We start from the raw sequence: 16283 nt of genomic DNA on the forward strand, positions 1-16283 counted from the left end.
GACAGCATAGCACAACAATTAGTGAGATCAATGACGAGAGATCTTCAGGAGTCATTTCACTTAGGTCTCATCCTTCCCCAGAACAGTACCATAACCTGCTCTGAGACTGTAGGATATCTGGAAATAAGGTTCCCTCCTAATGGTACTGTTTTACTTTATATAAATTATTTTCAAGGTAGAGAGCCACACAAACAGCCTTGTGTTTTTTTTTTCTAGTTTGTGGAAAGGTGGAATGCACTAGGGGAAGTCAAAGCAATATATTATTTAGAAACATTAATATTAAGTGAGGAAATCCTCTAAGTGTTTTCATGAGATAGAAGTTTTACCTTCAGAGAAAGTCAACCAGTTAAAACTGTCTGTTCCCCATTTATCTGTCTTCTGTTTTTCCTCTTTTATCTAGTGGGAAACACGGAGGTAGGCTAGTAATATGCAACTGACCTGAATCCTCTCTGGAGACTTCATACGAGGGAGTCTGGCTAATGATAATTTACAGTAGTGTAGGATAAAGTGCTTTTACTGAATTGAAAGCAACTTTAAAGAGAATGGATATATCCAGTTTAATCAAGAGACAAGAAGCTGTACAAAATGCCATAAATTCTTTATTGATCGAAACTGGTGAGGACATCTTTGCAATTAAGATGCTTATATCTGACAAGTAACCTGTATAAAGATTTCCCCCTCTACTAAGTTCCTTGAAAATAAGATTATTCTAACAATTTTCTTGATTGAACAGCTTATCTCTTCTATTTTTAATACAATTTCTGCCATAGAGGTTGCTGTCCAATTCTACTGGGAAAAAGTTTGAAGTTATAATTTCTGTAATATAACATGGCTTATATTTGGTGACTGAAGTTCTACATCCAGCATGCAGGCCAAGCACCTGATGCTTCAGGACAAAAGAAATCCTAAGGAATTTATTTGGGACTAAATAGAAGGAACATTCACCCCTATTCTGTATAAAATCTTAAAAGCACCATCATCCTTCCAGTGCTGGGGAGACATTTCCTTTTAGTAGCAGTATTTCTTGCTCCTGACAATGAAACAAGTAGCGGTATTCCCTGTATCTGTCATCAACCCTAGTGCTCAGGAGCATACACATACTCCATTTCTTTGCTCCGATCTACGGAGGTGGAGATCTATGGGAGAAATGAGATGCTCCATTGTCATTACTAGCCATGCAGGTAACTTGCTCTTCTAAACTTTTGAGTTGGAAATTTATTTAGAGTCAGCTAATGAAATGTTCTTTTGCTCTGCTAGACCAAATACAGATTTTTATTAGTGACTTTTAACCTCAGAATATTTGAGTTCATAATAAAAACTACTGTGTTTCCTTAGGCTATATAGTTGAAAGATTATTTGAAGTTATACTTAAGGCCTTTATCTGATCAGATCTTTAAGACTGTATTATTGCTAAGAAATTGCAGTGATTTCTTTTCAACTTCTACTGTTTTCTGTGCTGTCTAGCATGTGTACCCAAGTACTTGCCCTGCCATTTAGAGTAGGGCCAGCAAAGTTGGGTATGCTGCTCTGATTTATATCCTCGATTGTGTTATCTGATCTGAAGTTCCTAGTGAGTAGCTCCTCCAGTCTTTACCCATAGAATGAAACCCAAATGAATTTCAAATTGACTGAAAATGATCATAAAATCATTTTTTGGAATATATGTTTGAATTATCTGCAACTAAAACAAAGTGTGCAAAGTAGAAAAGAGGTTGTTACTTTTGAATTGTCAAATTTGGGGCATATGTGAAGCCTGTTATCTGTGAGCAAAGTTGAGCTCACATTTATCAGGCTAGAAAGATGCTCTGATCAACTCTAAGTCTATTTAGGTTGATTTTTTCCAATTTGTCAAAGTAAAATTATAGATACATTGCAAGTGCTAATCAACTGTATTGTGTGGAAGGTGAATTTTTGGGCCAGTGTTACAATTGCATCAGTGAGAGAAGTTGAGAATAGACAAGTAACTACTCATGTGCTCTGAAGAGCTTTATCTATAGGATCACACAGGAATGTGTAGATTGTTTTTGTTCTTGACGTTGCAGGACCCTGCTAGGAGGGAAAAGACATGCACCACAGGCCTGGCAGTGTGCTACTTTAACTTACTCTCAGTACTGATACTTCATACGTAAAGTACTGAAGTTTTAAAAGAGTTAACAGAATGCATTTTTTGATGAAATGTCAAGAGGACTCCAGGTGAGACATAGGCTTTGAAGAACCCTTTGGGCTATTGCCTCCATCTTTCATGGAGGCAAGCTGTCCTATTTGTTAGGCTGAATTCTCATTGCCTTCTCCCTAAGCTTGGAGGGCTTTCACTTTTAAAACAAAAGGCCTCTTTCATGTTCAGTTTGCTAGGAGTTTGTGTCCTTTCCTTTTATCTGATGTAGCTGCAGCATATACACCCAGATGCGTTGTAATTCGTGCCAGTTGAAATCAAAGCTAAAGAAGCTACACAGGCATCACTCTGCAGGGAATGCAGCTCTTTTCCATGGTGGTCTAGAACATTGTGGATGTCCCATGATTATGTTCAGATCTACTCACGTGATCTTCCAGTTACCTACTCACTGAAAGAATTGGGGCCTTTCAGGCTTAATTTTCAGTTTAGTTAGGGGAAAAAACCAAATCTGCGAACTAGAGCAAACACGATTGTTTTAGGACAACAAAAATTCATTTAAAAAAAAATGCTGAAAACTGTGGGGAAGCCCTTGAGTGAAGAAGATGGAATATAACTCGCTCAAGATGTACATATGCATGTTTGTTATACTTGCAGAACTCTCACACCCGATTTAGTAGAATGACTATTCAGTCTTCCTAAGAATGCTGCGTGCATAGTATACCTTGACAATTGGGTGCAAAATATCTTTTATCTATGTGGTGTTTAGGGTCAACATGCAAAATATGTTTGATGTTCTTGTTACATACGGGTATTATATGGATATGTTTTAGTTGTATGTCAAACCTCTAGAGATCTGCAGAACCTACAGTCTACTAAGGCTATGGTTTCTATTAGCAGATAAATTAATTTCTTCCGATTTTTATGTTCTGCTTTGTCTCTTCAGTTAGATAGAGATGTTAAATATGTGCAGAGTCTAATACAATTAAAACGAGTTATGATAACTTCAGATATTTGATTAATTTTAAATCTCTTGCCCCATAGATAAAAGAACTGTGTTTTGTCTTGGAGGCAAGATATAAACTTCTTATGGAGTATCTGAAATTAAGATAGGAGTCCAAAGCTGCCCCTCCACCCCTCTAAACAAATCCCAAATACTTGTTGATAGTAGTATATGTCAGGGTTTTTTTTTTTTTTTTTGGAGACTATGTGGCATTGGTTTGCTTGCTCTTTAAGTTGGAATGTGTTACTGTGTATACAAAACTGTATTTTCCAAATAAGGAAGAATTTGGTGTTCTGCAGAAAGATTATCGATAATGCTGTTCATGCAGGTTTTTATAGTTAGCTTTCAATAGAGAGATTCAGTTTATACTGAACATTAAAGACTGAGTGCTCAAGCTTCGGCAGTGAGAATATTACAGTGCATGCACAGAACTTAAATGTGTAACGTGAAAACTGCATTATGCCATTTTATATTTCATGAGGTGAGTCCCAGGCTTGTTTATTCTCCAGCATAATTCTCTAGCTGGCTGTGGAAGGTCAGATTGGGAAGTTGCTCGTGTTTGACATTGTAACATTCGGGAGTGATGAATATTTAATTAGGCTAGTGAGGACGGTGTGGGAGGTTAAGGCAGCAGTAGTTCCTAGTTGACTGTCTGCAGTATATAATCTTAGACTGTTGTGTGAAAATGAATCCTTGGAGAAGCTTCAAGGACACTGAATAGACAAAACGGAGTTCTGATTGTTCAGCTTATTATGGGGAATTCGAAATAATAGGAACAAATATTTTAAAAATTCTTTTTTGTTACACTGGTCAAAGGTGTTAATGCTCTGACAGGCTAAGCTACAATGTTTTATTCTTAAGCTCAAAGAATGTAATCTAAAATTGTTTGAAACTGTAGAGTCTGGTAGTATAAAATGGATGGAAGCAATTGCTTACATGGAGGTGCTAGCTATTAGAATGCAGCACATATATAATTTGTTGTTATTACGCCAGCAGCTTGAGATAGTCATTTTTCTGTAGCACTGTTTTAAGCAGAGCAATACAGCTGTTTGATTTGGAGGGCGTTATTCTTAATACTTTCAGCAGAAGTCAAAGAAATGTAGACAAAAAGCAGTAAGACTGTTAAATTTCAGTGGCATAAAACAGGATAAACATTTCATTATTTTGTGTTACACATTAAAAGCATTGCATACAGTATAAATAAGTAATGGTTGGGATGCTAGAACGTTTTTCATTATGCCATAAAGGGTAAAAGAAAATCCGTCTGCGTAAGCAGGGGCCCTGAGGATCCCCCACCCTTCTGTCCCAGCGCTCCATGGAAGCTGCCATTCCCACACCAGAGACAGCAATGAACAAGATCAGGGCCACATCCAACTATTCTAATATGGAGCGAAGGAAGCAGGAAAAAATTTGTTCTCTGTTGTCATTATAACATCCAGGACAGGCAACAATGACCATCACCATTTTAAACCAAGTAAATTTTGCTTTGTCACCTAACATTGCTTTTGAGTGGCAGGAAAGGGAATGTGTGTCTTCATTTTATAGCCATCACTGGCTTGTGTTAATATCTAAGACTAAACTTAGGCAAATGAGGTGTAGGAGAATTTTTGCCCTTCACTCGTTAGGGCTGTAAGTGGTGGCCAATATGTTCATAAAGCCAGTGAATAATTCGGAATTAATACTGCAGTTTCCAGTGAATTCTCTGATGCAGGCCTTTGATCCTATTTCTACTTCACAATAATCTGGCCATCTTTGGCCATCGAGCTGAGAAGAAATAAAAGACTGGAGAAGAGCTATTAAAATAAATAGATTAGAAGCTGTGATTTAGGAAGACTCTTATGTGTATGACAAATAAGGAGCTACTGAAAGGAGATCTAATGATGGTCATCTACATGTGGCAGCTGTTTATTATGCTGATCATAAACATCTCACTAATACCTTGTGTTCATCCATCTGTTTTTATCCATCTGTTATTTCTTGCCCGTGTGTTTTGCTTGTAAATATTATCTCTGTTATTTGAAATAGGAAGGTTAGAAAGTCTCTGATAAAATGTTAAGTTGTGGAGTTCAGCATTTGCATCAAGAACAAAAGCATTTGCAAGATGATCTTCAGTCAACAGTGTGGAAATTCAACGTATGGAAGTTTTCAGTGTTCCTAGTTGATTTCCTGCCGTTGCCCTTTTTGATGAGGTTGAATTGTTGCAGTTAGAAACTTCAGATTTGCTTTTAGGCATAGGCTAGTTTGGAAGGAGATCTGTGTCCTTAAAAGTAGGAAGAATGCTTAAATAATATATGTAAATGAAAGGACCATATAACGCAAATAGTCTGCAATAGGAAGCTGATCAGCTTGCGTGTTCTGCATATACCACTTTAACTCACACTGCTTTTTTGTTTACCAGACTGGCAAATTTATCAGGCGTGCCCTGTCACCTTTATTCCAGGGATTTTTTACTTCTCATTGAGTATTTATGTTTCCTTAAAGCACTACACTGTGCTTTTTGCAAGTTGTGTTTGCCATTGTTAGTACCACAGCCAAAATTAATTTCTTATATTTTACAAGTGATGGTTTTGCTTTATTTCATTATTTAAATATGATCTCTAGTTAATAACTGTTTTCTCTCTCAAAAAGAAAATAATGTTATCTAACTCAATATTATTTGTCGTTTTATGCCCTGCCATCACAATGCTCTGTTCTGAGACTGACAAGGCATTTGGATTTAAGGTTTTGTGACGGAAGATTAGACTAGACTGTCCCACCTCGGTATACAATCTAAAAATCAATTTTTTGACTTATTTTATTTTAAAATGATTTCATATTGCCGATAATTGATTTCTCCTTTGTTTATGATTGTTTTGTAGTGCAATGCTATTCCTAATCAGGAACTATAAAGGAAATACTGTTTGCATATCTGCTAGTACTGACTCTAAACGATAGGATTTGCATAGTTTCATCTTTTGTAGAATGGGAATAAAACTGCACCAGTGTATACCCCAGTGTGGGATATGTTTAGAGCTCACTTCAGTTCCCAGCACACTGGTGCTTGGTGCCTAGAGCAGTGATGCTGAGACCCTGACACAAGTTCTGAAAATCCGTATGGAGTTACGTCTAGGGAGTACCTGAGGTATGCTTTCAAATTAGATTTCATCTAATTGATGGTTTTGTGTGTGTATATGTTTTCTTGCTGTTAAGCTGAGATGGTTAAGATGGTTAAGATTTTTCTTGTAGCTTTGCTTGAAAATCTTTGACTATTATTATCAATTAATTTGTCTTAACATCTGTACGATGCACTTTGTACGTTCAGAGGAACCTTTTCTACTTTGCACTTAAACTGAATTGTCAGTTGTTGCCAAGGACTATCTTTAAAAATGTATATATATGTAATATATATTTTATCTATATATATAAAAATATATAAGATTTCCGGCCCATTAATTTCATGCCTTCCAAATACTTCAAAATATATATATTTTTAATGTTCTGGGATGCCTGTCATCTGGACTGGGTAAATTCATTTGAAAATCCAAGAGTTTACAAACCATGCTTTCTTGTTACTTTTCCTACTGTCTAAAAAACTTATTTTGGTTCATTGATGTATGTTTTATGCTTCTCCATTGTACATAAATAGTGACTTTTAAACCCTGATTTCTAAGCACCCTATTCCGAAGTCAGAACTTCTAGGAGCTGGTCCAGATGCCTTGTGACATAATTGAGTTTTCTTACTTTTGTTTCAGGTTTTAGTTCAAGCCTATGGATTTTGAATTACTTTAGGTGGATATTGCTTATAGATATAAAATGTATTTACTTAGTTGAGTGTGAAGAGAGACTGTTTCTGAGCGAGGTTTTTAGTGTCCTATCAATACGAAAAATTGTAAATATTATTCAATCATAAAATGTTGTTATAATATTCCCCAACTGTCTTTCACACTTTTTCCCTATGTTTGTCAACAAAACTATGCTTTTTTTTTTTATTACCATCATTGTAATTAATTCCTCTCCACTTTTCCCTGATTCTCTTTTTTTTTTGATTTTGGGTAAGCAACTTTATTCCAAAGATTATTTGGCAATTTGTGTTAAGCAAAGCAATAATGGGAGCTAGAGTCAGATCTAAATTTGTCTGAATACTGTACTGTTTGTTTGTTAAAAGCCACTTAGTGAAACTGGCCAGAAACCTTTCATGAACTCTTTCCTAGGCAGAAATTACTGTTATTGCTATGATGAAATGTAAAAGGCTTAGGAAAACGTGTCAGAACTGATGCTGCTATGTTTTAAGGGAGGAGGGGGGGAGGAACATGGCGTTGGTGACAACGTCTTTGTTTAAAGCTTTGAGAAGTTAATATTTCAGTGTTTTATTTTGAAGTAACATTGCAGGTGAAATTGTTGTAAGGCAATTAAAAATGTCGAAGGATTATAAAGGTCAAGGAGTGTAGCTGAGAACCTTCTTTGTTGGCCTCTTCTGCCCTCATCTAGGGAAGAGACGCACGCTTCGCTATCTAGTTTTCAGCATCTATATTCAGCTCTACTAGCTATTTAAGGAATTTCCTTTTCAGAGACAAAAGGAGTTTAGAAACTTGTAAGGCAGCCTGTGATATACGCTGCCTAAGAACAGTTTGACAGATAACTTCTTGGCAAAGTCTTCTATCCCTCCTTGGAGGATTAGTTATTGCTAAAGATGAGTGGCTGCAGGAAGTGTTGTAAACATGAAATATTGGAATTTGCCTAGTTCCTTCTCAGGCTAAAACCTTAACTGGGCTGGAAATGGGGGTTTCCAGATGCTATTTCATTTTTGCGCTTTCCATTGACATTGTAGCCTCTCTGCAAGCATGGACAGCACGCTTATGTTTTAGATAGCAGACACTGAGTAGAAATTATGACATCTGACTGTAACTTTGATGTGCTATGTCTATAATGCATTTATCTCTGCTCAGTGCATAATGTAAAGAATAGTTTGAAGATGTGCGTTTATGTTTATTACAATTTTTAAAAGGCATTCACCAAAATGTTTGGTCAATGCTATCATTAAATTAGATCAGACAAACAGTGATTTTTCTTCGGTTAAGCTTTTCCTTAATGGGTTCTCTGTCTTCTTTTAACTGTGTTAGGCATTACGTATTGCATCACCACCTAATGCAATAGTCGGAGTTGTTCTGTGTTTATATAGTACAGGGTAATACTCCAAGGTATTCTTCGGGTTCTTTGGTTGTGAATAAAGACTTCAGCAGATCATTTTTATTAATGGGAAACGTGTCTCTTTCACAAGCCAGAAAATAAAGAATTTATATGGGAATAGGAAAGAATGCACGTAGCTTCCTACGGAGGCTTACTTGGGACACATCCTGCTGTGTGTGTCAGAGGCCGCCTCGCACCCTGGCGGGTCCGGGAGCTCTGCAGCCCCAGGTACCACCAGCATCTTGCTCCTTTGCCGCTTCTGTACAGCGCTGCTGCTGTCCGCGACGTGCACGTCCCGCAGCAGGCCACGGCTTTGACCGGTCGCGGTCAGAGGAGCGGATGGTGCGGCCGACACGCAAAGTTAGCACGGCCAGGGGTACCCCCCCCCCCTTCAGCTTACAGCTTTCCTCTGTCGGTGCAGGTGAGGCACGGGCACGGCAGCCTGTGCCCCTGACCTTGACCGCTGCGCTTTCCCGGAGCAGCCGGCTCCGGGATGGCTCCCAACAGGTCTGTGCTTTTCAGCCGAGTCGGGTGTTTTTAGCCGGCCGCCGCCGAGCCGAGGGGGAAGGGAAGAGCGCCGTGCCCTCGGCGGCTCCCCACCTGCGGGCGTGCTGATTCACCGAGGAGGGGGCTGCGTGTGCGGCGGGCAGCCCCGCCTCCGGCGGGCGGCGGCGGGCGGCGGCGGCGGCGGCGGGAGGGGGCCCCGCCGCCCGGCGGAGGCTGGCGCTGCCCGGCGGCGCGGCGCGGCGCTGCCCGGCCCGGCCCGGCCGTGCCCGGCCCGGCCCTCCCTGCCCTGGCCGCGTCTGCTGCAGCGGCCGCGGGAGGCTCCGTCGCAGCCGCCGGGGCTCCCTCCGCGGGAGAGCCGCAGCGAGGCCAGCTGAGAGGCAGCCCGCGGCACCAAGTGCCCCAGAAGTTTGCTGTCAGCAGCTCTTCTCTGTACTGGCCGAGTCTCCTGGCTCTGCTCAGAGGGATACGGTGGTGCTTAAGATGAGTGGCTGCAGGAAGCGGTGTAAACGTGAAATACTGAAATTTGCCCAGTACCTTCTCAGGCTAATCACAGGTTCTCTTCACACAGGTAATGACTGTTTTTCTTTGTAATCGAGATGGGCGGGAGAGTAACACTAACGTTGCTTTTTAAAATAACGAGTAGATTATTTTATGCTATAATTCTTGTAAATTCTGTTGCTATAATTCATCTTGTAAATAAAAAGTGATCTGTGAACTCTTTTATGGCTGAGTATAATAAAGCAGTATATACCGTGTTGTTTTTGTTGCAGTGCTTGGACAGTGTAACAATGTTTTCTAAGCATTTGCACACCTGGATCAGAGCGTGTGTGTGTTCACCTGTCCTCATGTGTAGAGTAAAGGTAATGCAGAATGTACACACAGCGTTCATAAAGGATCAGTCTCTTTACTCTTTCTTACGCTGATTTGCCTTGAAAAGCAGACTACAGTATAAGATGATGATACTGGCAATTTTTCCTTCAGATGTTAGTTTTTTGCTACCGTTAAGCTGTAAGTCAACTGCAAAGTATCAATAGGATATTTTAATATATAGTGTTGCAAACCTTAAAAAAAACCACTTGGGCTTTTTGCCCTTAAGGAGTCTGAAAAACAAGTGGCTGATGGCTGCGAACTTTCTTATTTAGTTGGTGTTTGGAGGGTTGTTTGTCTGTCTGTTTTTTGACAAATTTTACGGTACTAGATGGGGCTTTTAAGCTAGATTGAGCAGGCAGTATAGTGTTCTTTTTAGCACTTTGGAAAATATACTTTTCCCACCAATTGACTTTTTTATAGCTATTCCCCATGATTGATTAATATGACAACTTATTATATAAGTTGTCATTAAGGATAGATAAAATATAATTGTGCTTCTTTCTAGACTTCAAATATATTTTTCCTAGGAAAAATCATCAATCAGAGGTGCAAGCCCACCATTAGCAGTTAATAACCAATTATATTAACATGATTATCAAGAATTAAATGCCTTTCACTTGAATACAAATGTCTGGAAAGTTGTTATTGATTTTTGGTGCTGTTCTATGTCTTGGAATACCACTGATGGAAAGATTTAAGAACAAAATTACAAAGTTGACTTTTTATTGTAATTACTTTGAAATATTGGTCTGTGCGATCTATCAGATTTTGGGAATCTTAATGCTCTAAAGATCGTGATATAACCACCAACAACCAGTGCTTTCTAGTGCACTTACAACTTCTATAATTCTGATACAACCTTTCAGTAACTTTCAGGGTTTAGTACCGCTTTTCTGTACTATTCCTATTCTATTGTGGTTTCTCTTTTGTGTATTAAACCAATTCAAATTCCTCTGAAACATTGGCTTCTTGCTCCTGTGGGTTGCTATGGTAATTAATATACAATATAAAAAAGAAAGCCTTATTGGAAATGAACGCCAGTATACTCCTGTTTCACGAAGTCATCCAAGCTTTTCCTTTCCCAACTACCAGATGAAACATGTTGCATTATTTTACTTTTCAGACTGGTATTTGTCTTGTAAGCTTTCCAAACTTGCAGTTTCAAAACTGTTTTCAAGAATCATTGTGGATAATGATTTTTATGTTCCTGCTAAGAGAAGTTCTCTCATCTATAATTAAGAAGCACACTTTCAAAACTTCAAGTTACCTGAAAGCCAGTGTAGTGATATGAAACGTATTTGTTAAAGGAAATAAGCAAGCAAAAATAAGAAACACCTTAGGTGTTCTGCTTAGCAGCTTAAAAGTCTTTTTGACAGGACTCTTAAGAAGTGAGACTGTGTCCCAGAAAATTCGGTTCATTTTTACCCCAGAAGTTGTTAGGAAGCTGTTGTGTTCAAATGCTGAAACAAGTAAGATCAATATGATGTGCTAACAGTTGAACCTCTGAGCGATGTAGAGTTCCACTGCTCAGTTCTTCCACAGCCCAGTCTACTCATTTACCACAACTGTTGCAGTAAGTTACTGTTCTCACTGCAAAAACTAATGCATGATTCATTATGTTGGTAATTAGTTGATAATTAATGAAGATGAATGAGGAAGCCTACTTGAAAGAGTTAGAAATAGGAATATCTTTAATAGAAAATTATACTTTAATTTGTATATCTTGAGTATTCCAAAATATAGGATAGCTATCAGAAACAAAATGTGTGCTTATATAGATTTTTACATGCCGGCAGTCAGCTGTGCTCTCATGACTCAACTGACCAATTGTTTTCAAAATGTAGATGTTATACTAAGGAACACGGTGGTGAGCGCCATAACTTCCGTGTTACAAAATTTGGCCCCATTTTGTCTTCCAGGTGTTCTTTAATCTTTAAAATATACTTTCATACTAAATTAGAACTACACTTTGAAAAGATATACATTGAATTTAGTCCATACCTCTTTTTTTTTTTTAATGTGTAGGCATGTTGAATATATACCTGATGTACCTCAATATAAATTAGTAAAAGTCTTACTGAGGTCACTCTAATCACCTTACTTTGAAAACAAAAGAACAAGAGCTGGGAGAAAGGCTCAATTTATAGGCTATAGGCCCAGCTATGAAGTCACTGATTACTGGTTTTGTTGCTCACATTTCATAGCCATTTACAACACTAGGGGCTTGATACAGGATCAGTCTCAATATTTGAACTAGAAATAGAGATTACCTCATATAGCTGTCTGTGACAGTGCATGAACATGGACTTATTCTCAATATTCAACTCAGCTGTTACAAGTATTAGTGAAACTACCCCCTTACTTGAAGAAAAAGGCTATGTAAATCATTATGATGGAGTTTCAATGGCAATCTCTGCCTGAAGAAGCCCAATCTCTTCCATTTTCTCCATCATGTTACTGTGATTGAAAACAGAACGTAGCAAAAAGAAACATTCTGTTAAGTTTTTCATTTTCTGTAAGCTCTGCTATGCATTAAGTTGGTGTGATTCCACAACTTGCACTCCCTCAAATAACTGAAGACAGCATTTCTGGAATGCCATTTTACAAAGTCCTACTCTGTTACCTGTTATCTCTTGGATACTGGAAGTACCTGTTCTTTGAAACAATGTCATGAAGAATTTTGCCCTGCAATTGAGTAGAAAGCGATGTGCATTTGTAAATTATAAACACTGAGATTAAGAAATCATTGAGAGATTAAGAAATAGATTGCAAGCGACTGAGCAACTGAGAAAGCATAATTCCTGGGCAGTGGCTAGGCAATTTTTCTTAACTGTCATAACTGATTAGGCATGGGAATTAAAGAGATGTTAGAAGTAAAACTGTCACTGACTTCAGTGTTCAATTTCCACACGTATATCCCTTGTCAGGCGTGTTCATATTAAATGCCTGTCATAAAGGAAGCTAGGATTTCCAGGGCAATTTAAAATTCCAAGCTAGCATTTGCGTTTCACAGAGAAAGGAAAAAAGATGAGAACAGTTCTGGTTGTGGAATTGTACTTTATCTCCAAGAAGCTAATGCTAATCTCACTGCTTTTAGGTTTATGTAGATAAAGTTATAATGTGATTTTTCATCTATTAATTGATTCCATTGGTGTCAAATAAGGCTGCTACAAGCTTAGGATACTTTTTAGTTTTTTCGGGGGAGGGGACAGGTAGGGGGCATTTCTGTGTAAATGTAGGAAGTGCTTTTTGGTGGCACTTCCTTTGAAAAAATGAAATGTGATTGAAAAGTCCTGTCTGCTCTTTAATTTTGCCTATTTGTGCACAGAAATGCCTACTGCCAGTAGGAAGGCATCCTCTGAGCATGACCTCTCTTCTACAAAAGTGAAGGAGGCGTTAGCACAGAGGCATGCAGGGGCTCAGGAAAGTACTCTTATGACCGTTACAGCTCACCAAAATCCTGCCTGTGTCTAAAGTCCCCTTCGGTTTGAGACAGCAGTTTACTATGGACGTTTTCCAAGGCTACTAAATTTCTTAGCATATAGGTTCATTAGATGTCCCTCTCATGAACTCTGATTGATGCAAAGTGGAGATAGGGAGAGTAGAATATCTATTGGTTAGGGTAGGCTATCTACTAGCAAAGAAACTGACGTGTGTTGCTGACTCCTAGCCTGAAGAGGATCGAGGTCTCTCCCCCGTGTCCCAGGAGAATGTTCTTACCTCCAAAACCTGGCTGCTATGAAGAAGAGCCCTGTCCATTTCTTCCTGATCCATTGTGCAGCCGGCATGAAAACATCACAGGACCGGAAAAGGAGAGTTTCAGGGAGGCTGGCTATATTCCTATGATTAGGGAATTCATCTGGGACAGAGTAGACTTAGGGTTGAAACTCCACTCCATGAAATCATTCAGCTAAAAAACAACAAGCTCTGTCCTAAGAGCAAGTATCACCATCACACCACTTTGACATTCACCTTCAGAAGAGAACAAGGCAGAATAGGTCCCAGCCAAATAGAGGTCCATAATATTTTGTATTGATTCTCTGTATTCTGGATGGACTGAATTACTCCAAAGGAGGTGCCTCATTTCATGAATCAATCAAGGGAGAGAGGGAAACACTGAGATTCGGTGGACCTCTGGACAACTTTTTTGCCTTGTTCCCCTTTTTCCCCCATTCTACAATAAAAAGAAATTTCATGAGGTGGCAGTAAATTCAATTCAGGTGGTGTTTGTGGATTCCAAGGTCATTAAAATATAATATTTGAGCTCAGCCCTTAGTTTCAGGCATGCATGTTGTAGATACATTGGTGGAGCAATTTTGAGAAATCAGGGTAACACACCAGTATTTTTGTTTTTGGAGTGATGCTTCATACAGATTTTAGGAGAGGATGTGATCTGCATTTTGAATTGTGAATGTAAAACTTGAAGCCTAACAGACATTTATCAATGTTGTCCCATTATCAAATTTTTTTTTAATTAAGTTGCAAGAAGTTAAAAGTGGTCTCCTAAAAATCTAAAGATAAGTTATTTTACCAGAATGTAATAGTCTAGTTAGTGAAGGTAGCTAAATGTTCCAAAATAACTTTTTTCTTCTACAGCTTAGAGGTTTTATGAAAAGAGAATCTGAGACTAATTAGCTCTAGTTCTTATGTTTAATTATACCACCATTTTCTCTTTTTTTCCTCCAATTACCACAGGATGTGAACACATTTTACATTTCGTCTGTGCACGATCGTCTGAAGTATGACAAATGTTATCATTCGAACAATTGTTTAAATCATTTTCTTAATGTTAGTGTATAATGTAAAATATAAGTTCACTGCTTAAATAAACCTGATTCTGAAATGAGTTCAGTGTACCTTTTTTTCTATGCAGTCATTTCTCTTGCAGAACTATATAAATGCATGATGTAGGGTATGAAGGGTGAGCTGAAAATCTGGATGTTTTAAATAGATGTAGGGAACTATTGTCAGATCATTTCTCAGGTGATTTCTTCTGACCTTAAAGGTGAATGATCAATAACGTGAGGGAAATATTCCTGAATTAATCAGCTAACATCATTTAATCAATTTTATTTCTTTTGTTTTCTAATAGGGATTTTTTCCCCTGCATTGTAGTTGGTTTTTTTTTCTTTGCAGTTGGTCACAAAAACTATTCAGTTAAGTCAAAGATCTGGAATTGCTGTTAACTGATGGTTTGAGGTGAACATTCATAAGACATTTTGCTTCTCGTTTCTTAACTGGAAGATGGAAAGTTCTTACGAATTTGTAAAAGAAGTCTGTAAAAGTTTTTTTCTTTTTCTTTTTTTTTTTTTATAGCTGGCGATAGCTGTGCAACAACACTTTGAACTGCAGAGCAGGTAGTCTCCCTACACGCTGCCAATTTTAATATGTGCCGCTTAATTAAGTTCTGAGGAACTTGGAGATTCTGGCAGACAAGCAGGGGAGAAGAAAAATCAGAGGGCTGAAACAGTTTCAGTCCCCAGGTATCTGCCAGGCTCTGATGGAAGTTGCTGCTGCTGAGGACATCCGAGCTGCTCGTTTGTCAGTCCTGCACTGCTCTGCCTGCAGCCAGGCATATGCAGGGGCACTGATTCTGCTTTCCCATTACTTTGCTATACCACACCCAAAGCTGTGAGATTCGGGAACTGATTAATTAATTGATCAAACGTCTTTTAGGTCAGCAACGTCTGAGAGAGATTTAATTGGCTGAGGCAGGGAAAATTAAAAGCACCAGCTCTCTAATTGTAGTCTTCTGAATCTCTGAGCTATAAAACGAGAGGTGCCTCATGCCTTGTGCCAGTAGAGTTGTGTTTCTGCCAAGGTGCTTGGTGCAACATAATGTAGAAAAGCAGGGCCAAATACCATGTTTATAAAGGAAATGGTCCTTTTTCATCTTTCCTGAAGTCTATTTCCTTTAGAGACTTTAGGAATTGTGGTTGTGAAGAACTGTAGTGTACAAGTGGATTTTCTTTTTAAAACCCTTCCTAACGCAGTTTTACTGAAAGTGATAGGATGAATGGAAGAGAAATATCAGTTGAAACTTTTTTTTGCTTTTGTATCCTTAGATGGATTTTCTAGAGAGACTATGTTGTTTTTTGTCATCAGAGCTTTGGCTCTGGAAACTTCTTCAGATAAATAGTGAGAGATTGAGAAATTAATTTTAAAAAGTTAGAAAAAGAGAAAAAGTAAATATGTGAAGCATTTGGTTAATGGGTTTAGTCATGGGATAAAGGTTTGATAGAACGGGAAAAATTAAGTTGTTAGAATTTTGGTTCTGTTTTAGTTTCATATTTAACTGTATCGATGATGTAGCATACTTAAAGACCTGTGATGATTTTTCCATGCACTTACATTTGTTAGCTTAATTCACAGTAAAATAAATGAATGAGGAATTGCACTCACTTGTTAGGGCCACCTTGGAGTCACAGGAATATTTTTATATTTTCTAAAAGCGGAGATGGAAAGAAATTATGTTAGGATTACAGTTATTCATGAGAGAACATGAAATGGAAATAAATAATTCCCAGCAGCTCTTGCAAAGAAACATCATGCAAATTATATCACTGTGTACAATTCTACAAAGCAAAGAAGTAAAAATTGTCCATAAACTTTGCATGAGCGAAATGC

The 16283-nt window shown here is 38.3% G+C and overlaps 1 protein-coding gene across 3 annotated transcripts in view; it reads left to right on the forward strand.

The window, feature by feature from the left end:
* Nucleotides 1-16283, forward strand: part of KCNIP4 (potassium voltage-gated channel interacting protein 4) — a 434674-nt gene that overhangs the window by 97509 nt on the left and 320882 nt on the right. Inside the window, exon 1 of one of the 3 annotated variants that reach the window (XM_009673308.2) lies at nt 8998-9354. The exons of the other annotated variants lie outside the window; for them this stretch is intronic. Within the exon in view, the coding sequence (XP_009671603.1) occupies nt 9267-9354 (88 nt within the window). The 5' untranslated portion in view covers nt 8998-9266. Of the gene's footprint in view, nt 1-8997; nt 9355-16283 lie in introns of those variants that run through there. 3 annotated transcript variants of the gene reach the window in all.

Source organism: Struthio camelus, chromosome 4, assembly GCF_040807025.1.
Source record: "Struthio camelus isolate bStrCam1 chromosome 4, bStrCam1.hap1, whole genome shotgun sequence".
Taxonomy (NCBI): Eukaryota; Metazoa; Chordata; class Aves; order Struthioniformes; family Struthionidae; genus Struthio; species Struthio camelus.